General features: G+C 36.5%; 2 protein-coding genes across 2 annotated transcripts; one reads left to right on the top strand and one right to left on the bottom strand.

The window, feature by feature from the left end:
* Positions 1 to 1,723: 1,723 nt before the first annotated feature.
* GCK72_000137 (uncharacterized protein) lies at positions 1,724 to 11,741 on the top strand (the record flags this gene model as incomplete). Its single annotated transcript, XM_053722291.1, has 6 exons — positions 1,724 to 1,828; positions 4,856 to 4,934; positions 7,603 to 7,865; positions 8,911 to 9,159; positions 10,802 to 10,976; positions 11,665 to 11,741. The coding sequence occupies 6 exons, from the start codon at positions 1,724 to 1,726 to the stop codon at positions 11,739 to 11,741; spliced, it is 948 nt and encodes a 315-aa protein (XP_053590936.1).
* Positions 11,742 to 13,192: 1,451 nt separating this feature from the next.
* On the bottom strand, positions 13,193 to 21,062 carry GCK72_000136 (uncharacterized protein; the record flags this gene model as incomplete). The annotated part of the gene is made up of 5 exons (XM_003096793.2): positions 13,193 to 13,546; positions 15,464 to 15,718; positions 17,452 to 17,735; positions 19,312 to 19,521; positions 20,876 to 21,062. The coding sequence occupies 5 exons, from the start codon at positions 21,060 to 21,062 to the stop codon at positions 13,193 to 13,195; spliced, it is 1,290 nt and encodes a 429-aa protein (XP_003096841.2).
* Positions 21,063 to 24,073: the final 3,011 nt, after the last annotated feature.

The following is a 24,073-nucleotide window of genomic DNA, read 5'->3' as shown; positions in this document are numbered from 1 at the left end:
CCTCTATTTTCTCACATTTTTGCATACCTCCTGGCTCAAAAAATAAATCGATAACTCACTTATTTTTTAAAAACTCAATTTTCCCAAAAAAATCCACGAAATTCGACTATTTTTTAATCTGAAAATGAGCGAAAAACACGTTGAAAATCGCACGAAAACCGAAAAGTCCGCAAACACCGAGACGCACAGTCACGTCCAATGCGTGCGATTTGACGACGGATTAGTTCGCGGAAATTACTGTTGGAGAAGGCTGAAAAGAATTGCAGTTTTTGTGAGTTTTTGTCTGTGAAAATGAGATTTTTCAGGTTTAAAATTGTGGAGAATAATCTGAAATTATTAATTGCAAGTTATTTATCCAGAAAATCCATCTAAAATTGGCGAAAAAATAATTCCAAAAAAAAAGTTGTTTTTTTCATAAAATAAAAATAAAATTCCAATCAAAACGTTTATTGAATAGCGATGGTTGTCATCAAATACCCTTTCCCATTGTGTTTATTTCCGATTCGCCCCCATTCATAACACATTCTCTGCTATCAATGGTGTGAAGCGAGACGGCCACTAGCAATATTTTGAGCATTTATTATAGTTTTTGGCTGTAAAAACGTCTATTTTTAAGAGAAAAAAACCGAAAAATGAGTGGGGGTGAGTTGAAAATAGTTGAAAATCAAAAATTTGAAAAAATAATTTTGAGCTTGAAAAAAAAAATGAAAAAAATCGCGGAAAAATACTTAAAAATGCGAAAAATCTGTTTAAAATTACCTAAAAAAAAATAAAAAACGATTTAAAATTCAAATTTAAGGAAAAAAAATTTTGCAAAAAAAATTTTTTTTTTCATTTTTCCCCAAAAAAAAATCATTTTTAGACCAATTTTTTGAGTAAATCTCAATTTTTTGCTCAAATTTTCAATTCCGGCTTACAAAATTGGCTTTAACTTCATTTTTATGATAATTTCGTCATTCCCTTCAAAAATATCCGAAAAATTGAATTTAATAAAATATTTTAACCTTTTCCGACCGAAATTTAGCGTTTTTTTCCTGATTTTTACACTGAAATTTGATTTTGACTATATTTCCTCTTAAAAATCAAAAAAATTGAACAAAATCGAGTCGATTTTGCCAAAAAACTAAATTCTGGACATCCGGACACCGGGGAGGTCGTGACAGACTCAAAACATAAAAATTTGCTGAATTTTTATTGATTTTTGGTGAAAAATCATAAAATTTTCACCAAAAATTCAAAAAAATTAGCTTAAATCACCTCTAGAATCGAAATTTTGACATCCGGACATCCGGACATCAGAAAATAGTAAAAAGTTGTCGATTTCTGATCAATTCTGACCAATTTTCAGTAATTTTCATGCAAAATAACAGATTTTTTGGCTATTTTTACCCCTAAAACACTGAAAATTCGAAAAATTCTACTCAAAATAGTCAAAATTCAAATTTTTGGGAATCCGGACATCCGGAGACCCAGGAAATTGTGACAGACAGTAGTAAAAGTGGTCAAATACCAAAATAAACCGATTTTCAGCTAAAAAATTCAGAAAAATCAACCAATTTCGTTTTAAAAAAAGTTAATTTTTCCCAAAAAATAAAATTTTAAAAATTGAAAAAAAAAATTTTCAAAAAGTTTATAAATCTCCACTAATCTGGGGATTAAAACCACAAAAACCCACACAAAAACATTTTTTTAAATCCATTTCAATCAATTTTTCGAAAATAAAATGCTTTCAGAAAACTCTCGAAAGTACTCACTAGGAGTCACACCACGCGCCGCCCTTTCTCGTGTCGACGCCACGTCGACACCCTCTTTGGACGTTCCGCAGAAGGTGAGTAGGGGGGAAATTGGGGAGAAAAATAGTAAAATTTAGACATTTTGAGCAAAAAATTCGAGAAAAAACGGTTGAAAATACATGAAAATAGACGAAAATCAGATTGGTGGCCTAGAATCCCAAAAAATGGGTTTTCAGGCCATCAAATCCCGTTTTTAACAGTTTTCTGCCTGATTTTCTGTTAAAAATCATTCAAAATAGTTTAGGCAAAAAATTCGAGAAAAAACGGTCTAAATAGACAAAAAATCGAATTGGTGGCCTAGAAACCCAAAAAATCGGATTTTAGGCCGTGAAATCCCGGTTTTAAACAGTTTTTAACTGGCTTTTTAGCTTAAAATGAATCCTCAATAGTTTAGGCAGAAAATTCGAGAAAAAAACGGTCAAAAATAGATGAAAATCGACAAAAATCGAATTGGTGGCCTAGAATCCCAAAAAATCGATTTTTAGGCTATAAAATCCCTGTTTTCAACTGTTTTTTACTGGCTTTTCAGCTCGAAACTACCAGTGTGTCTTCTCGAGAGAAAATTCTCGAGAAAAGGAATTCTCGAGAAATTCTCGAGAGATCTCTCGAGAGATTTCTCGAGAAATTCTCGAGACATTCTCGAGAATTCTCGATAGTTCTCGAGAATTCTCGAGAAATCTCTCGAGAGATCTCTCGAGAATTTCTCGAGAATTCTCGAGAATCTCGAGAATAGGTTTTTGAAAATTTTGTTTACTATTTATGGCGCGGTGCGGAATTTCGGAGTGTCGTTGTTTTTTTTGTCAAATATTTGTATTATTAAAGGTTTATTGACAAAAATATAGTTTTAATCAATTTAATCTCAATCTCTATTACACTTGTTCACATACTTATTTTAGTAAAATTGGTTTTTTGTGAGTTTTTCGTGAAATCACTCCTCGAGACCTGAATTTCTCGAGAATTCTCGAGAAATTCTCGAGAGATCTCTCGAGAGATTTCTCGAGAAATTCTCGAGACATTCTCGAGAAAAATTTCTCGAGAATTCTCGAGAAATTCTCGAGAGATCTCTCGAGAATTTTCTCGAGAATTTTCTCGAGACCGTCTCGAGAAGACACACTGGAAACTACCCAAAAACCCGCTTTAGGCGAAAAATTTGAGGAAAAATGGTCAAAAATCCGAAAAATAGACAAAATCCAATTTGGTGGCCTAGAAACCCAAAACTCGGCCACCACTGGAATTTTAGAATTTTGGGTTTTAGGACGGTTAGAAATGAAATTTTCACAGGTTTTGGGGAGTAGATGGCCTAGGAATTCAATTGGGTGGCCTAGAAACCCAAAACTCGGACAAAAATGTCATTTTCAACAATTTTTCATCAAATTTACCTCCTTTTTATGCACACTTCGATGCATTTTTCCACTTTTTCTCGGTACGGTTCGGGAGGTGCAAAAGCATCGAGAAAAAACGGTTGAAAATAGACGAAATTCCGATTGGTGGCCTAGAAACCCAAAACTCGGCCACCACTGGAATTTTAGAATTTTGGGTTTTAAGCCCATTAGAAATGAAGTTTTTACAGTTTTTGATAAGTTGGTGGTCAAGGAATCCAATGAAAGTGCGGTGGCCGAGTTTTGGGTTTCTAGGCCACCAAATTTTTTGTTGAAACTAAGCAAAAAAGACCGAAAAAAGCGGAAAAAAACAGCCAAAAACTGCAATTTTAGATGGAAAATCGGACAAGAACGCTCATAACTACTGTAAATTACTATAAAACAACGAGTTTAAACTGCAGCATCCACTAAATTAATATAATAATGGCTCAAAGCACTATTCAAAAATTTGGTGGCCTAGAAACCCCAAACACCTATTTCTAAACATAAAAATCGAATTTCTATCTGAAAAATTGTCAAAAAAAATCACAAAAAAAAATGGTGGCCTAGAAGTCAAAAAGGCCAGGAAAATGAGTTTTTGAGCTCAAAAAACATTCAGAATGGCCTAGAAATCAATATTTGAGTTTCTAGGCCACTATTCAAGGCTCTAGCTCCAAAAATACCGTTTTTAACCGAATTTTTGAGCTTAAAACTCCCAAAAAACCCATTTTTTCCCCTAAAAATCGCCTAAAACTACTGTAAATATGAGTCATTCGAATGCAATAAAACGATGTAATCATATTGCTTCTGTATGTTTTTGGATCCCTCCATCGCTTTTGAGCCGTTTTTTGTATATGTATGGGAATATATACAAAACGAGAAGGCAATAAGATATGGGAACAAGGAAGATTTCATTTTATTGTATTTTCTGATATCAGACGACGCTTTTTTCTCCTGATATTTATTTATTCCTACTCTGATACTGAAAATTGGGAAAATGCATCGAAATTTGCATAAAAAAGAGGTAATTTTGAAGAAATTAAGGCAAAAAATCGTGAAAATAGTTGTTTTTTACCCCAAAAACATTTGAAAATCGCCAAAAATTGGTACCATGGCCTAGAAAACTCACTTGGTGGCCTAGAAATCCAAACCTCGGCCACCGAACTTCAATTGGATTCCTAGACCACTTACTCATCAAAAACTGTGAAAATTTCATTTCTAACGGTCCTAAAACCCAAAATTCCAGTTGTGGCCGAATTTTGGGTTTCTAGGCCACCAATATTTTTTTTCGAAAATTTTCAAACAAAAACGTTATATTAGGTTTCTAGTGTCAGAAAAACCAAAATATCTATTCGAAAACGGTGAAAACCCGAAAAAACTGCGAAAAAACACGAAAAATCTCGAAAAAAATTTGGTGGCCTAGAAATCCAAAACTCGGCCACCGAACTTCAATTGGATTCTGAGACCACTTACTCATCAAAAACTGTAAAAACTTCATTTCTAATGGTCTTAACATCCAGAATTCTGAATTTCCAGTGGTGGCCGAATTTTGGGTTTCTAGGCCACCAATCGGGTTTTCGTCGATTTTCGTCTATTTTTGGCCGTTTTCTCTCGAATTTTTTGTTAAAAGTATCGAAAAATCGGTTTTATAACGTCCCTATAATCCTAAAATAAAAAATCAATAAAGATTTTTTCAATTTCCAGACAACAAATCGTCGATTCTCACTCGCCGCCACCTTCCTCGACGCGACAAAATCGAATCGAAAGACATCGTTGTGTGTTGGTACGTTTGAACGTTCTCCTCGTTAAGTCACACAAATTTTACAAAAAAAATTCAAAAAAAAAGAAGAAAAATCGAGAAAAATAGAGCGATAACATCGGGGGAAGAGTACTTTGAAAGGGGAAAGAAAGGAGTGGTGGGAAAATAACACGAAATATGGTTTTCAATATAGAAAAATAGATCAGAAATCACTCTTTTCCACGAAATTTCAATAGTTTAGGCAAAAAAATCGAGAAAAACGGTCAAAATAGACGAAATTCGATTGGTGGCCTAGAAACCCAAAACTCGGCCACCACTGGAAATTCAGAATTTTGGGTTTTAAGACCATTAGAAATGAAGATTTTAGTGTTTTTGAGGAGTAGATGGTCTAGATATCCAATTGAAGTGCGGTGGCCGAGTTTTGGATTTCTAGGCCACCAAACTTTTTTTCTCGTTTTTTCGTAGTTTTTCACTGTTTTTCATAGATTGTAGATAGATTTTTTTGGTTTTCTGACACTAGAAACCTAAAATAACGTTTTTGTTTGAAAATTTTCGAAAAAATAAATTGGTGGCCTAGAAACCGAAAACTCGGCCATCGACTTTTTTTTTCGAATTTTTCGATTGAAGCTCGATTTGTTAGAGGAATTTAGTTTAAGAGCAGTTTTTAGCGATTTCTACAACTTAAATCTCTCAAAAAACCATGAAAATCGCTCAATTTTTTGTCTGGTGGCCTCATACTTGTCAAATCACGGGCCGGCCCGCGGGCCGGCCCGGGCCGGGCCCTCGGAAAATTTCAGGGCCCGGGCCGGCCCGCAGGGCCCGCAGCAAGCTTTTTTTTCAATATTTTGACGGGCCGGCCGGAAGATTTTTTTAGCGGGCCCGGCCCGTGACAAGTATGGGTGGCCTAGTTTTGGATTTCTAGGCCATCAAATCGAAATTTCACTGAAACTGCGTTTTCTACCACTTCAAAATGTTCAGAACGATTAAAAACAGAGAAAAACGGCGAAAACAGCGAAAAATGTTTGGTGGCCGAGTTTTGGATTTCTAGGCCACCAAAATTTTTTCGAGATTTTTTGTTTTTTTTTCATAAAATTTTTGAGTTTTAAGTGATTTTAGGTGTTTCTAAGCACATAAATCTTTAGAAACACCATATACTACCGAAAAATCAAGAAAAAGCTTGGTGGCCGAGTTTTGGATTTCTAGGCCACCGAAAGTTTTTCGAGATTTTTTTGATTTTTTTCAAATTTTTTTGAGTTTTAGGTGATTTTAGGTGTTTCTAAGCACATATTTCACACGACCATGTCATCTAAACCAACATTTCTTATCAATTTTTATTACTTTTTCCCTCCCTCTTCCCAAAAATGTATCAGTCACCCCTCCCATCTTATCGTCACTTTCTTCGCCCCGTCTTTAATTATTATTATACTGAAATATAATGTCGACTAGAATGACTAACGTGAAAATCCGTCCGACGATTTCGATGAAATTCAAAATGCGACCGAAAAAGTTGGAACGACCGGTGTCTGGGGACTTATCCCGCCAGTTGGAGGGACTCGACTTGCATTTTCCGAATTGGAGACGAGATATGAGTGTTGACGAGGAGAATGGTGCTTTTTTGAGTGAAAAATTGTGAAAATTTGGTGTTTTTTACCCCAAAAACCCTCAAAAATCGCTGAAAATTGACCATGGCCTAGAAAACTCACCTGGTGGCCTAGAAACCCAAAACTCGGCCATTAGCAGTTTTTGATTGTTTTTGAGTGAAAAATTGTGAAAATTTGGTGTTTTTTACACCAAAAACCCTCAAAAATCGCTGAAAATTGACCATGGCCTAGAAAACTCACCTGGTGGCCTAGAAACCCAAAACTCGGCCATTAGCAGTTTTTGATTGTTTTTGAGTGAAAAATTGTGAAAATTTGGTGTTTTTTACACCAAAAACCCTCAAAAATCGCGGAAAATTGACCATGGCCTAGAAAACTCACCTGGTGGCCTAGAAACCCAAAACTCGGCCATTAGCAGTTTTTGATTGTTTTTGAGTGAAAAATCGTGAAAATTTGGTGTTTTTTACCATAAAAACCTTAAAAATCGCTGAAAATTGATCATGGCCTAGAAAACTCCGACTCGTGGCCTAGAAACCCAATACTCGGCCACCAAACATTTTTTCGCGATTTTTGCCGTTTTTCTCTGTTTTGAGTGATTTTGAACCTTTTAAAGTACGAAAAACGTGTTTTCAGTAGAAATTTGAGTTGATGGCCTAGAAATCCAAAACTAGGCCACCATTCGAAAAATTACTTTTTTTCTGAATTTTTAATTTTTTTAAACTGTAAAACATTATTTTGCACGGATTTCTGCAATTTTCAGCAATTTTTATAGTCCAAACTCCTCAAAAACAGTGAAAATCGAAAAAAAAACAGATTTGGTGGCCGAGTTTTGGTTTTCTAGGCCACCACTGTAAAAAGTTGTTAGAAACTTTCAATTTGCTTCTAAAACTGTTAAAAACATCGTAAATAGGTCAAAACCGCGAAAAAACACGGTGGTGGCCGAGTTTTGGGTTTCTAGGCCACTATTTCTGGTTTTCTAGGCCATGAGTTTTTTTTTCCGATTTTTTCACGGTTTAGGGGTAAAATTAGTGGTTTAAAGGGGTTTTTGATAGTTTTAAAGCCTAAATATTCCAATTTTAACCTATTTTTTGCAGAAAAAGACTATCTCAACCACAATCGAGTAGTCCGCCCGGCGTCGGCCGCCATCGTCGACACCGACCACCTGAATCGTCCGCTTTTTTTCGAGCGAAACGAGGAGAAGGCGAGCTTTCGAAGCGCGCGTAGCGATTCCATCAAACCCCAGGCGAAGAGCCGTCGAATGGGACGAGCGATGAGGGTGATTGTGGTCGGAGGTAAAAAAGTCGGAAAGACCGCCATTTTGAGACAAGTCGCGTGTGTTGAGGATATTACGAATAAGGTATGTACGAAAAATGAAAAAGTTCCAGAAAAAATGAGTGAAAAAATCGAAAAATTCACGAAATTTGGGTCGGTGGCCTAGAAACCTAAAACTCGGCCAGCAAAGTTATTAAGTGGAAAACTGAGTGTCTAGGCCACCAGATTCCAGAAAATCTAAAAATTTGAGTCGATGGCCTAGAAATGCAGTTGGTGGCCTAGAAACCCAAAACTCGGCCACCAATTTTTTTTGCCGGTTTTTCTCTGTTTTGAGTGTTTTTTAAACGTTTTGAAGTGCAAAAAACACATTTTCAGTGAAATTTTGAGTTAATGGCCTAGAAATCCAAAACTAGGCCATCAAGTTAATTTTTCCGAATTTTTTAGATTTTTTCACTGTAAAACGCTATTTTACAAGGAATTCTGCAATTTTCAGCCATTTTTATAGTCTGAACCGCTCAAAAATCGTAAAAATCGCAAAAGCTTGACAATTTGGATTTCTAGACCTCCAAAAACTCGGCCACCATCGTGAAAATTCAGAAATTTGCAGTTTTTGCCATTTTCGGCGATCAGAATACTTAGAAAAAATCAAAAATAAGATGATGGCCGAGAAAACCAAAATTCACGATTTCTAGGCCACCAAACCCATAGAAACTCTCAAAAAAACATCGGTGGCCTAGAAATCCATTTTCTGGAATTCTAGGCCACCGACCTCCCCGATGGCCTAGAAACCCAAATTCTGAATTTCTAGGGCACTGACATCATTGATGGCCATCAGATTATAGGAAGCATCAAAATTTGAATCGATGGCCTAGAAATGCAGTTGGTGGCATAGAAACCCAAAACTCGGTCATCAATAATTTTTTGTCATTTTCGGCAATCAGAATTCTCAAAATTCACTCAAAAATACGACGATGGCCTAGAATACCCAAAAATTGGTTTTCTAGGTCATCACCATCCCTGCTGGCCTAGAAAACTCAAATTCTGGATTTCTAGGCCACCGACCTCCCTGATGGCCTAGAAACCCAAATTCTGGATTTTTAGGCCACCGAAACCTCTTCCATCATTTTCAGCCATACGAAGCGACAATCGAAGACACGTATCAAGTGTTGCTCGAAGAGCCCGACAAAGCCCGCGAAATTCTGATACTCCACGATACGGCGGGCGTCTCGAATTACGGTCCAATTGAGCTGAAAAAAGCCTATGTTCAGGCGGCGGACGCGTTTGTGCTGGTCTACTCATCAGCCGATTATGAGTCATTTAATCGAGTCGATTTGTTGAAGAAATGGATTGATCGACAGTTTGGAAAGGATAAGAAAGAGGTGTGAAAATGGCGAAAAATTTGGTGAAAATGCTCGAAAAATGAGCTAAAATCGCTTAAAAAAGGCTCAAAATGAGCTAAAATCGGCTGAAAACGCTCTAAATCGCTCTAAAACTGAATAAACATTGGCTGGGGCGCCCGCGGCGCGGAATTCCTTTAAATGGGCTAAATATCGCTAGAAGTTCACTGAAAATGAGTGAGGCTGGGGCGCCTGAGACGCGATTTTTCTGCTAAAGTCGCTAAAATCGGCTCAAAAACGCACTAAAATTGAGTCAACTGGGGCGCCTTCGGCGCGAAAATCGCTCAAAATTCGCTAAGACAGACTGGGGCGCCAGCGGCGCAAATAATTTGAAAATCGCTCTGAATTCACCGGAAATGAGTGAGTCTGGGGCACCTGAGACGCGATGTAGCAGCTAAAATAGCTTAAACTCGTCTCAAATTGCTCAAAATCTCACCAGAATTGGGGAAGAAACTACTGGGGCGCCTTTGACGCGTTTGAATAAAAAAATTCGGCTAAAATGGTCGAAAAATGGCTCAAAATGAGCTGTAATATCTTAAAATCGGGCCAATTCGCTCAAAAAACGCACTAAAATTGAGAAAAAAAATCGTCTAGGGCGCCTTAGACGCGATTGAGTAGATGTTTGTTGAAAAATTGGCTAAAATCGCCCAAGATTCACTGAAACTGAGCTGAAACAGTTTTCTAACGAAATAGAAAGAAATTATCTGAATTTCAATTGAAATTTTTGAAAAATCAGGGGAAAAATTAGCTAAAAATAGCCAAATGTGACCTTCCTTCACTAGACAAACGATCAGCTGACAATTTGTCAAAAACAGAGGACAGCAACTTGTTATTGAAAATGTATGGGGCGCCTTTGACGCGATTGAGTACGTTTTGGTTGACAAAAATTCTACAAAAATATGTTAAAATCGCTCAAAATTGACTAAATTCTTTGAAATCGGCTAAAAATTTAACTGAAAATGGTCAAAAATGGCTTGAAAACGTACATCAGTATTGTCTGGGGCGCCTTTGACGCGGTTGAATGGAAAAATTCGGTGAAAATGAACGAAAAAGTCTGAAAATTGCACAAAAGGGCGGTCTAAATGGAATTTTGTGCAATTTTCAACATTTTTCGATTATTTTCACCGAATTTATCAAAATCAATCGCGTCAAAGGCGCCCCAGCCGATTTTAAGCGATTTTAGCTGCTAAATCGCGTCGCAGGCGCCCCAGCCTTACTCCCTATCGGTCAATTTTGACCGATTTTTAGTCTACTTCAAGGAATTTTCACTATTTAAAAAAGTGCAGATGCGCCGCAGGCGCCCCAGCCTGTCTTAACGAATTTTGAGCGATTTCGCGCCGAACGCGCCCCAGCCGACTCTTTCGATCATTTTCACCGAATTTTTCTTATTCAAACGCGTCAAAGGCGCCCCAGATAGTTTTTACTCAATTTTCGCGTGTTTTTGAGTAATTTGAGCCGATTTTAAGCGATTTTTCGCCTATTTGCGCCCCAGCCTGTCTTAACGAATTTTGAGCGATTTCGCGCCGCAGGCGCCCCAGCCGGTTTTTAATCAATTTTAGTGCGTTTTTGTGCCGATTTTAAGCATATTTTGAGCCATTTGTCGTAAAAATCCGAAAATTTGCAGGTCCCTATCGTGGTTTTGGCGAATATGAGAGACCGACCGGCGACAGTGGATAGTGCATTCGCTCATAGTTGGGCGGCACGTGAGAAAGTGAAATTGTTCGAAGTGACGGCGAAAGACAGACAGAGTCTTGTCGATTTCATTCATTACGTCGGACATCGACACTTTCATCCAACTAGTGAGTCATTTTCAGATCACATTTTCAGACATTTTCAGATTAGACTCCGCCCACTTTTTTCTAGAACGTTCTTATCGATTTTTTTGAGGAAAAGAATGTAAAAATATTCTCCGCTCTTTTTCCGAAGAAAACAGAAAAGTAATGCATTTTTTAAACTATATTTCAAGCCGAAAAACGCAAAAAATTTGCTGAAATCGGCTGAATTTAGGCTCCGCCCCTTTTTTTTCTAGTTTTCCATGTTTCTTTCAAATTTACTCGCTTTTGCTGAATTTTTAGTTAAAATATCTCAAAAATTGGTTTTCAGTCATTTTTCAAACCGAAAATTCGAAAAAATTTAGCTGAATTTAGGCTCCGCCCCTTTTCAGCAATTTTTAACTGATTTTTGTTGATTTTGAACCGTTTTTCAATGGTTTTACACGATTTTTCCCTTGAAACTGTCTGAAAACGCAGTTTTTAGTCGAAAAATTGAGAAAAATCATCAAAACGAAAAAGCAACGCGCCGCATCTGCAAAAAGGGGCGGAGCCTAATTTTTTCGAAATTTAATCGATTTTGTTCATTTTTCACTGTTTTCGCACTGAAACTGGCTGAAAATTACGATTTTTAGCGAAAACTATCATTTTCAGACAAAAACCCCAAAAAAATTAAGCTCCGCCCCTTTTTCAGCACCCTAATCCTCCCATTTTTCAGAAGAATCGAAATTCTCGCTCTCGAAAAAGCTCAAATCGGAAAAGTCGACGAATCCGGCGATTCTAATGGACTTTTAATTGTCTAAACCTCATTTTTTGTGATATTTTTCTGAAAAATTTTCAAAAGTTATTTTTTTTCTGTGATTTCCCCCTTGGCCATAATTATCGATTTGTGCCTTCTGTTTTCCCCAATTATTGATTTTTTTCGCATAATTTGTACCCAATTATCTATTTAGGCACCCATTTTTACAGTATTTCAGTCAAAATTTATGTCCCGCCCCCAAAAAATTAAATTATGCACTATTCAGGTCCCCTGTATGATATATAATAATGAAGTTGAGTAATAACAATTAAAGAAAAAGTGGGCGGGGCTTAACAATCAGAAAAAAGTGGGCGTGGAGACAATAGAACAATAATTGATGAGTGAGAAGAAAAAAAGTCGAGATTTTTGTAGTTTGTAGTCTGTAGTTTGTAGTTTGTGCCTTTCAGATTTTGTGTTGTTGCGGGTGATCGTAGTAGTTGAGTTCTGGAATTTTTAAAAATTAAATATAATTAATTAACTTAATTATTCAAATTCTTACCAGAATAACCTCCGGTTCGTGGACTCGTCGCGTGATCCGGCGCACTCTGAAACTGGTGGGGGTTATGAGTGGTGGCCTAGAAACCCAAAACTCGGCCACAAACAGTTTTTGATAGTTTTTGAGTGAAAAATAGTGAGAAAATCGAGAAAAACAGTATTTTTCACGCGAAAACCTTCAAAAATTGACTTTTTTGAGAGAAAAATCCTGTAAATTGGGTGTTTTTAACCCAAAAAACCTTTAAAAATCGTCAAAATCGCTGAAAATTGATCATGGCCTAGAAAACCCCATTGATGGCCTAGAAATCCAAAACTCGGCCACCTAACTTTTTTTCGTGGTTTTCGCAGTTTTTCTCCCTCAAAAATCATCAAAAATCGCTGAAAATTGATCATGGCCTAGAAAATTCCGACTGGTGGCCTAGAAACCCAAAACTCGGCCATCATCACGGTTTTGGTGAAAGATTGGGCTTTTGCATCAATTTTTGATCTGAAAACGGCTCAAAATCGCTAGATGGCCGAGTTTCGGATTCCTAGGTCACGAAAAGTGTAGTTTTCTGTCAAAAATTACAAAAAGTTGCGGAATTTCGAATCAAATGCTCTAAAAATTTCGAAAATCTCGTTTTTATGATGATTTGCAGACATTTTTTCCAATCCAAGCACGTCGCAGGCGCCCCAGACGACAAGAGGCTAGATTTAAGCCGATTTTAAGCGATTTCAGCTTCTAAATCGCGTCAAAGGCGCCCCAGAATCACTCAATTTCTGTGAATTTTAGTGATTTTCAGCATATTTCAAGGAATTTCGACTATTTATAAAAGTGGAGACGCGCGTTGCACGCGCCCCAGATAGTCTTAGCGGATTTAGAGCGATTTCGCGCCGAAGGCGCCCCCGACTCAATTTTAGTGCGTTTTTGAGCGATCTGAGCCGATTTTAAGCGATTTTAGCTCAATTTGAGTCATTTTTCGAGCATTTTCAGCCCAATTTCTCGATTTTTCGCAATTTTTCCGCCATTTTCCTCCCTACCAACCGGTAAAGCGGCAGCTTCCGATACATATTTATCGAATAGAGCTCCGATGACCTCCTCCGTTTTCAAGAATCCATTGGTATCCATCATGAAATAAATGAGAAGAATTCCGTCGGCACACAAATAGTGATGGACGAAATTGTAGCGATGATCTTGGAGACGCGAGTCGAGTGGTTCGCCATCCAATTTCTTCTTTATCAACTTGTAGATCATCACTTCGTTTAGTTTACGACTTCTGATACGGAATATCCATTTGATTGTTCCAATCACTGAGAGAGAGGCCAGCTGGAAAAATCATTAAAAATTTGAGGTTTTTTAGACGAAAAATGAGATTTTTAAGAGAACAATTGCGACTTTTTCGGGTAAATTTGAGCAAAAATAGCGAAAATTGGAGGTTTTTTCGACGATAAAAGTGATAAAAATGAGATTTTTAAGCGAAAATTGCAGTTTTCCAGGAGAAAATTGTGACATTTCAAGGGTTTCTGAACAGAAAACGAACTTTTCAAGTGAATTTGAGCTGAAAATCGCCAAAATTAGGAGTTTTTAGTCCAAAAAAGTTATAAAAATGCATAGTTGACAAGGCGGACCCGACTTCAAAAAATGACCATTTTTTCCAAAATTTTTTCAATTTTTCATAGAAAATGTGACCATTTTTGACTATTTTTCAGAATTTCTTCTAATTCTGAATGATAGTCGAAAATTTGACTTTTTCACGAAAAAATTCAAAAAATTATCAAAAAGCGTCGTTTAGTTTACGACTTCTGATACGGAATATCCATTTGATTGTTCCAATCACTGAGAGAGAAGCCAGCTGGAAAAATTGGCGGTTTTTGAGCAAAAAATAGATATAAAAATGATGTTTTTAAGCAAAAAATTGCGACTTTTCGAGGGTTTTTGATCAAAAATTGAACTTTTTTGGGTAAATTTGAGCAAAAATAGCGAAAATTGGAGGGTTTTCGACGATAAAAGTGATAAAAATGAGATTTTTAAGAGAACAATTGCGACTTTTTTGGGTAAATTTGAGCAAAAATAGCGAAAATTTGAGGTTTTTCGACGAAACAAGGGATGAAAGTCAGATTTTTAAGCGAAAATCTGAATTTATCTAAGTTGTTCACCCAAAAATTGAACTTTTTCTTGTAAATTTGAGCTAGAAATGCAATTTTGAGATCGGTGGCCTAGAAAACCAACAATCAGGAAAGTTAGGCCATATAAGGACTGGTGCTTTTTTGGGCGGAACAATCGTAAAAATTAAGATAAAAATGAGATTTTTAATCGAAAAATTGCGACTTTTCCAGGTTTTCTGAACAAAAATTGAACTTTTTCGGGTAAATTTGAGCAAAAATAGAAAAAATAGGAGGTTTTTCGACGAAAAAATGGATGAAAAGAGATTTTCAAGCGAAAATTGCAGTTTTTCCAGGTGAAAATTTTGATTTTTCCAGGTTTTCTGAACAAAAATCGAACGTTTCAAGTGAATTTGAGATGAAAATCGCAAAAATTGAGTGTCTTTAGACGAAAACGTGATAAAAATGGGATTTTTGGTTGTTTGGTTAAAAATATAATTTTAAAGTTAATTTGAGCGGAAAAGTTGAAAAAATTGAAATAAAAATTTGGATTTTCGAGGTTTTTTAAACCAAAAATACAACTTTTTCGGGTAAATTTAAGCTGAAAATGCATTGGTGGCCTAGAAACCCAAATCTAGGCCACCAAGCTCAAAAATGGCGACTTTTTGGTCATTTTTTATCGATTTTTGAGTGAAAAATCGTGAACATTGGGTGGTTTTTACTCAAAAACCTTAAAAATCGCTGAAAACTGATCGTGGCCTAGAAAATTTACTTGGTGGCCGAGAAACCTAAAACTCGGCCATAGGCAGTTTTTGAACGTTTTTGAGTGGAAAATCATAAAATTGTGGGAAAATCTCGAAAAAACAGTATTTTTCACCAAAAAATGAGCCATGGCCTAGAAAACCAAAATTGGTGGCCTAGAAACCCAAATCTAGGCCAGGGGGATCAAAAATGGCAGTTTTTTATCGATTTTTACGTCAAAAATATCGATTTATGGACTTTCTAGGCTTTGGTGGCCTAGAAACCCAAATCTAGGCCACCAAGCTCAAAAATGGCGAATTTTGGTCATTTTTTTATCGATTTTTGCTTTAAAAATTGCGATTTTTCTCGATTTTCGCGTGAAAAAATCGATTTTCCTTACCACAAGAAGCCAAAAATACAATCCGATGAAGATTTTCTCGTTGATCACATTCATCGGAATAATGCATTGTGCTTTATGATTGACAAACTTATTCACCGACTCTTGTAACTGATATTCACAACCGACGAGTATCGGAAAATATTGGAATCGATTGTAGGCGTTCTCCGTCAGAATCGCCGCGAATTTCTGTTTATCGGTGAATGAATAGAATTCTGGAGGTGTACGGATGGGCGGGGTGATGAACTTCTCCAGGAGCTGCAAATTGGGCGTGGTTTGAAAGACTCCGCTCACTTTTTAAGAGGAAAATTGGCTAAAATCGGTGATTTTTCAGCGATTTTTCACCATTTTTCATATTAAAAAAAATTTATTTTTGCTGTTTTCAATAAGTTTTCAGAAAGGAGAGGCTCCGTCCACTTTGAGAGAGGCTCCGTCCACTTTGAAAGAGGCTCCGCCCACTTTTTAAGAGGAAAATTGGATGAAATCGGCAATTTTTCAGCGATTTTGAGCCATTTTTAATACTTTTCATTCATTTTAGCTGATTTCAATCAGGAGAAGCTGAAATTTGGAAAAAATTGGGATAAGGGGGCGTGGTTTGCAAAATGCTCCGCCAGGGATGTGCCTATGGAGGCGCTTTGGGCGCTGAAAGATTTCAAAGTGGGCGAAAATGCGACGAGAGAGAGTGTGTAAAATCGAGAGAGTTTGTCTGCGTCTCTCCATTTCGCACACTCTTTCTCGTCGCATTTTCAAATTTGGGCTGAAAATGCGAGGCGCTCAACGCCACCCGGGCACATACCTGTGCTCCGCCCACTTTTTAGGGGGAAATATGGCTGAAATCGAAGCAATTTTCATCAGTTTTCTACAATTTGAAGCCATTTTTCATACTTTTTAATTTTCAGCTGATTTCATTGAATTTTCAGAAAGGACAGACTCCACCAGGAATGTGCCTATGGAGCCGCTTTGGGCGCTGAAACAATTCAAAGTGCGCGAAAATGCGACGAGAGAGAGTGTGTAAAATCGAGAGAGTGTGTCTGCGTCTCTCCATTTCGCACACTCTTTCTCGTCGCATTTTCAAATTTCGGTACATACCTGGACTCCGCCCATTTCTTAGGTAGAAAATTGGCTGAAAATGGGGAAAAATAGCCTAAAATCGATCAAAAACTGCCGATTTCAGCCAATTTTCATCCGAAAAGTGGGCGGAGCATCTCCTTTCTGTTAATTTCATTAAAATCAGTTTGCTGAAAATCGCTGAAAAATTAAGGCTGAAATCGGCTAGAAAGGAGAGGCTCTGCCTACTTTTTAAAAGAAAAGAGGATAAAATCGGCAGTTTTTGATCGTTTTTAGGTTATTTTCAGAATTTTCAACTAGTTTCAGGCTGTTTTTCGTTGATTTCAGACGAATTTTGAAGATTTTCATCAAATCTGGACTGTTTTCTACCAATTGTTTTAGCAGATTTTCAGAAGTTTTTCTGCCAAAAACACATCTTTCAAATTTCCAAAACGATTTCAACCAATTTTCAGCGATTTTTGGCGGATTTTCATAGAATTTGAGTTATTAGTGGGCCAATTTCAATCGATTTCAGCCATTTTTGACCGGATTTTCCTTACATCAAAGCCCCAAGTCTACGAGACAGGTTTCCATTCAATCGTTTTTCTGCAATTTCAGCCAATTTGAAACGAGTTTAGCTGGATGATTTCGAGTTGATTTTCAGCCATTTTCAGTCAATTTCTGCTATTTTTCAGCCGATTTTCAGGATTTTAATAAAAGTTTGACCGGTTTCTAGGTAAATCAGGCAAACAATTTCAACCATTTCTGGCTGTTTCTAACCGATTTCAGCCAATTTCCTCTCTGTTTCCCTTTAGTCGATTTCTACCCAATTTCTGGTATTTTCAGCCGATTTTCAAAATCTGGGTCAATTTTGAACAATTTTCAGCAAATTTTCAACCGATTTCAGCCGTTTTCCAGTCATTGTTCAGCCGGATTTCCCTTACATCGAATCCCCAAGTCCACGATTCGACATCCAAGAATTTGCAGACCAAATTGATTTGAACAATGACGTTTGTGATGAAGAACAACTTCGTAATACTATAAAGAACACTGGGAAATGCCGAATTGAATGTAATCCACGAGAAATATCCCATCTTGTGAGCACGTCGATATTTGAAGTGATCATGCATATAACTGACAAGACGATCCACTTTCTCTTTTGTCTTATCGAACGTCTTCTCACTGTTGATCTTTCCAGCGTAGTCCACAATGAACGCCATGTCTATGTCTGCAAATTTCAGAGATTTTTAGGCGAAAAATTGAGTTTTTTGAGCTGAAAATGATGGAAATCTGGTAAAATTATGTGGAAAACTACTTTTTACTGTCAATTGAGAATTTTCGGGTGAAAAATGATACAAATCAGCCGAATATTTTCGTGAGAAAAGTGAACAATGCGGTGAAAACACGCGATTTAAGCCAGTCTGAAAAATTGAACATTTCAAGGCTGAAATCTACGAAAATCGGGCAAAATTAAAGCATTATCATGTGACAGATGGCTCAAAATATAACTTTTTGAAATAAAAATGTAAAATTTTCAGCATTTTTGGGTGAAACAGAGCAAAATGCTGTGATTTTCAATTAAAAAACCTTTTAAAAACTGTCGAAAAATAGTTTTTAATCAGTTTTTTTTTTCTTCAGATTTTTCAGTATAAAAACGCGAATTTCGATGCTACAAACGGACAAATCGCATTTCTGGCGGATTTTCTTCGAAAAATCGCTGAAAATCTCAAATTTTGCTCGTTTTTCGAGTTGTGCACCTAAATTACGGTCTAAAAACTCGATTTTTAATGGAAAAAAACCCAAAAAAACTGGCAAAAGTAGTTTTGAAGTCAGATTTTTCAAGCTGATAAGGATGATTTATAATACTATTATGAATTCATTTTTATCTGTGCATGGGAAGACCGCGCCGCACTCGCGCGGCGGCCACGCCCATTTCTTGCGGCAGTGTTCAAAAATGGAACGCAGCGTTAAAATGGGAGTGGGCGTGGCCGCCGCGCGAGTGCGGCGCGGTCTTCCCATGCACAGATAAAAATGAATTCATAATACAGACGTAGAAATCGCTTTATGGCGAATTTCATCGAAAATCACAGAAAAACTAGCATTTTCTTACGATTTTCTCAAAAAATTGGCTGAAACTACGGATTTTGACCGATTTTCAGCAATTTCAGCCAATTTTAACTGCTTTCGGCTAATTTAATGCCAATTTTGTAACAAAGTTTTACCCAAAAACGCGATTTTCCATGTAAAAAATTCAAAAAAAACAGAATTTCCAGCCATTTTTCACCCAAAAATCGCAAAAAAACCTGGAATTTTCCAGATTTTCCCTTGTTTTCCATCATTTTCAGCCCATTTTTCCTCTATTTTAACTACAAACAAATCAATTTCTACATGTAAAATCACTGAAAATATCAGCTTTTGCTAGTTTTTCGAGTAATACACCTAACTTTTAGTTCAAAAACGTGATTTTAAATGAAAAAACCAGGAACAAACTGTCGAAAACTAGGTTTTCAGCAATTTTCAGCCAATTTTGTAGGGAAATTTCACCCCGAAAACCCGATTTTCACCTAAAAATCGCAAAAAACCAGGAATTTTCCAGATTTTGCCTCGATTTCCATCATTTTCAGCCCATTTCTTTCTGAGCTAAAAAATAGCGAATTTTCCCGAGTTTTCATCGATTCCACTAGAAAATCAGCGCATTTTCAGCCGATTTTCACCCAAAAATCGCTAAAAACCTGGAATTTTCTAGATTTTCTCTGAATTTCCATCATTTTCAGCCGCCCATTTCTCTTCTCTTTACTACTAACAAATCAACTTCTGCATATAGGACCAACACCAGAATGGAAGAAGAAAACAGCAGACTTGAAAAGCGAAGAAGAACGGAACCCATTGATAGTAATTAACTGATCCATCATCTGAATATGATCCGAATTCCGATGTTCCATTCTTCACTTCGTATCGAAATGTACCGTAGAATAGGCAGAAGTTGTGGATGTATTCACGCCACGATTTCAGATCTGAAAATGAAAAAAAAAATTGGTGGAAAATGGGAAATTTGACTCAAAAATCGCTGAAAAACGACATTTTTGGATTAAAAATGAATTAAAATCGGTGAAAAATGAAAAATTTTGACATTTTCCGGGGGAAAATCGATCGAAATCGGATTTTTTGGGATTAAGCTAGGAAATAGTGGTTTTTTCGAAAAATCATTTCAAAAATTGCATTTTTCCAATGAAAAATCGCTTAATATTGTATTTTTCGAACAAAAAACAATCTGAAAATGAAAAATGAAAATTTAAAGAGATTTGGAGGTGAAAAATGTGAAATTTGACTGAAAAATCGTTTAAAAATGTTATTTTTAGTACGAAAATAGGTGGAAAACGAGATTTTTGTTGAAAAAAACGGTTTTTTGGAGGTTTTGAATATGAAAAACGGGGAAAATTTCAAATTTTCTGGTGAAAATCGGTGAAAATCGAATTTTTTCAGCGATTAAGATGGAAAATAGTGAAATTTTGTCGAAAATATCATTTTTTGAGCATTTTTTTGAGCAAAAATGGTTAAAAATTCGATTTTCGAACAAAAATCGGCTGAAAGCGCACTTTTTACCATTTCAGATAACGATTTTGCTGAAAATCGCTAGAGATCACTGATCTTAACCGATTTTCAGCAAAATCTTTATTTGGAATAGTAAAAGTCCGATTTCCACCGATTTTTATTCGAAAAATCCAATTTTGAGCAATTTTTTATTGAAAAATGCCATTTTTCAGTGATTTTTCTATAAAATTTTGCGATTTTTCGCTGAAAATCACTGAAAATCAATGTCGAAACCTGCTAAACACCGAAATCATAGTCCCCACTTTCAAAAACACCAATAAATTTAGATTTTTCACTCTGAAAATACTCAAAAAGGGTTTTTTTTCTCCAGAAATATCATTTTAAAGTAAATTCAGAGTGGAAAAGCCGACTTTCTAGCAATTTTTTGAGGTAGAAACCATAAATTTCAGATTCAGGAGGTTTGAAAGTGTGGAATCACCAATTTTCAGAAAAAAATTTGAAAAATTCAAAAAAATTTTAAAATTTTTTTTTGATTTTTTATGTATTTTTCGTCGCAAAACTCAATTTTCAGCAATTTTCCACGATTTTCAGAATTTTTCTGCATATTTTCAGATTCTGGATGTTTTTTGACCAATTTTCAGAAAAAAAATTAAAATTTTTTTTTTGATTTTTCAAGTATTTTTCGGCGAAAAACTCAATTTTCAGCGATTTTTCAGGGGTTTTTCAGCATTTTTCGCCGATTTTTCCCGATTTTCCACCCAAAAATCGATAATTTTAACAAAAAAAATTTTCCAAAAAAAAATCCAAAAAATTGACCATCATGTTGCTTGGGAAGCATGCAATCGATGGGATTTCCAAAGTGTTGTTTCGCCCCGGTGAGCAACACAAAGAATCCGAGCAAATAGACGGTGAACAGGTGCAGACGATCGTAGAATTCGTAGAGTTTCGCCGCTTTGAACGGTTTCGTGATGAAATCGCCGATTATCGGTATTTCCCAAATCATTTCGAGTGGGAAACTGCAAAAAATCGATAGTTTGGACGTGGTTTTGGGTATTTTCGAAAAAAAAATTTGGAAAAAATCTCACTTTTTGACGGAAAATCGGTGAAAAGTGAGTAGCGATCGAAAATTGGCGGGGGATACAGTAATCCGTTTAAAGGCGCATAGAGTGTCGGGGGAGCGATGGGTCTCGCAGCGAATTTAGGTTTTACTGTATTTTTGAGGATTTTCGGTGTTTTTTCGCCGGTTTTTATAGTTAAAAACTGAAAAAAAGAGAAAGAATTGGTTTGAAAATTTTAAATTCTAAAAATGAGCTGTGTGCAATCGCGCTCTACTGCTAAATTATTATTATTATTATTATTTATTTACGCATGCTCGATACGTGAAAATTATGAGTTTTTTTTTCAAACGGATGCTTTTTAGTCGGTTTGAGAAATAGAAATAAACTAAGCTTCTCTAAATCCCTAAAAGAAGGTTAAAAATAGTCTACTTTTAATTTTGGAGATATGTGCAATCGCGCTCTACTGCTAAATTTGTTAGTTTCACTCTGAAGTCGTGTTTTTTTGTATTTTTCACAGGTTTTGAAAGGAAACACTGGGTGGCAGGGTTGGGAAAATCCTCCTGCCCGGCCCGGATTCAAAAATGTGCACAATTTTTTTGAAATTTTTTTGAAATTTTCATAAAAAAATAGTCAAAATTCTCCAATATTCTCGTACGCTTCAATTTTTATCGATGTTCCAAAAAATAGTCGAATATTGGACTTGGAAAGGTTGAATCAAGGATTCTTACTCAACTGAGATAAACTTGTGCCCGGGTGTCAAAAGAATTAAAATTATTCCAAGTTTTAAAATAACTTACCATCATTCGAATCATCGCTTGCTTCTCACTGTTGCATCGACTTTGTTGTCCATGTCACTGATTCCTTCATCCATTGTTGCACATGTTGATTTTTATGAAAAAAAGCAAGATTGGAGGATGTCAATTGAAAAGAAACAAAGAACACATTTTTGTTGTACTATTTATTGAAATTTTGATATTCTCTAGATCGGGAGGATTCAAACCCGCGTCTACTGAAGTAACCCTCAGCCCGGATAAGTATAGACCTCACGCAGCATAACTGACCGTGTCTAACCGGAACCGACACAGATAAGAATGGTGGGGGAAGTTAAAGTGAAAAAGAAGTTATCCCATTTTTGGATATTTTTATGAAATTCTGATATATTCTAGTTCGGGGGGAGGATTCTCCATGATTCTAGGGGTTCAAACTCACGTCTATCAAACCGGCGGTCGTATCATTCATCTCGATCTGTTGATTTTTTGGTAACCGCCATCCTTCACGACGATTCGTTTGCTCTGTCCACATGACTTCAGCACTGAAAAAGAAAACACTAATTTGTAAATTCAGTGAGTATACAGAGAAGAGAGAAAGAGACAAGAAAAATCATTGTTATGGGAATATTTCAAAGATGGTCAATAAAAAAGAAAAAATAGAATAGTCACCATCGAGTACGGAGAAATAGTAGACGACTGAGCCAAGAATATGAGAATAGGAGACTCGGGGCCAGTGGGCGGAGTCTAGCAGCCATCTGGTGGTCTAATATAATAAGTGATTTCTCATGGAGATAAGTGAGCAGGTTGTTTGTGTTAACAGTAATAAGACAATAGGAAAATTCAAATGAATGTGAAATAGACGACCGCCATCTATAGAATGACAGGTGTGTCCTTTAATCCGACCGTTCAAGGTTCCAAGTTTCCCACAAAGACCGATTTCCCAAGGAGATAAGGAGGCAGATGGTAATATGTGAAGGAAAATGTCCCCTACAATATACCGAAGTAGGAATAATAATAGGGGACAGCGAAAACAATTTTTTGTTAAACTTTGACAGTAACTGAAAAATGAAAAAGAATACGACTATTTGGGTAATTTGAGGCTTTCTGGAAACTTTTAAAACGTGAAATTGTGACTAGAATGTACGAAATCAAAATAACGCGGTTTGAAACATTGAAAATACTAGCCCGTCAGTCTCAAAATCGCGTAAATTGTGTTCTAGAAGAGATGTCGACAAGCAGTTTCTGCCAATTTTCAGAAAAATTAGTCACCAAATTAATTGGTTTCCTGCAGACTAGTGTTCTCGATCAATAATACAGTACCCCCATTTCATACAGCACCTCACAGCTATTATTCGTTCTCGTACCCCCGAATTTCGTTACGTGATCCATCGAAATATTGACAGGTGTCCCAACTTGGTACATGTTCTTATTTATAAATGTGAAGATGACGGTTCGCGTATTCTTTTTTCTTTGCCGCGATCTGTGTACTTATTGCTCTCCTTGACACCTGTCACTTATCTTGATGGGAAATCTAATAGATGATGACAAATAGGCCACGCCCCCATGCCCATATGACGCTAGGTAGATAGAATACAGTCAGTTCTCCCTCGCACTCTCGTTTTGTGCGCTTTTTTTCTTTCTAGATTCCTTGAATAATTTTTTTCAAATTTCGTGGGCATTAGAAATGCGTTGAACACTAAGATTGTCGGTTTTAGTAATTTTTCAAACCTTTCCACCAGTCAATAGTTTACATTTTGAAACACGGGTTCTCCAATGTGATGTTCAGGGCGGTTCTTCGGAATTATCCTGTTCTCTAACCGTGAGTGCCTGTGACTAAATTCACTTGTGTAGTTCTGTATTAATTAGATATTTAGTCTTAAAAATACTTTTTGTAACACGGGTTCTCCAATGTGATGTTCAGGGCGGTTCTTCGGAATTATCCTGTTCTCTAACCGTGAGTGCCTGTGACTAAATTCACTTGTGTAGTTCTGTATTAATTAGATATTTAGTCTTAAAAATACTTTTTGTAACACGGGTTCTCCAATGTGATGTTCAGGGCGGTTCTTCGGAATTATCCTGTTCTCTAACCGTGAGTGCCTGTGACTAAATTCACTTGTGTAGTTCTGTATTAATTAGATATTTAGTCTTAAAAATACTTTTTGTAACACGGGTTCTCCAATGTGATG

Source organism: Caenorhabditis remanei, chromosome I (genome assembly GCF_010183535.1).
Source record: "Caenorhabditis remanei strain PX506 chromosome I, whole genome shotgun sequence".
Classification (NCBI taxonomy): Eukaryota; Metazoa; Nematoda; class Chromadorea; order Rhabditida; family Rhabditidae; genus Caenorhabditis; species Caenorhabditis remanei.
The sequence above is the reverse complement of the archived record's forward strand: the minus strand, read 5'-3'. Positions and strand labels throughout refer to the sequence as shown.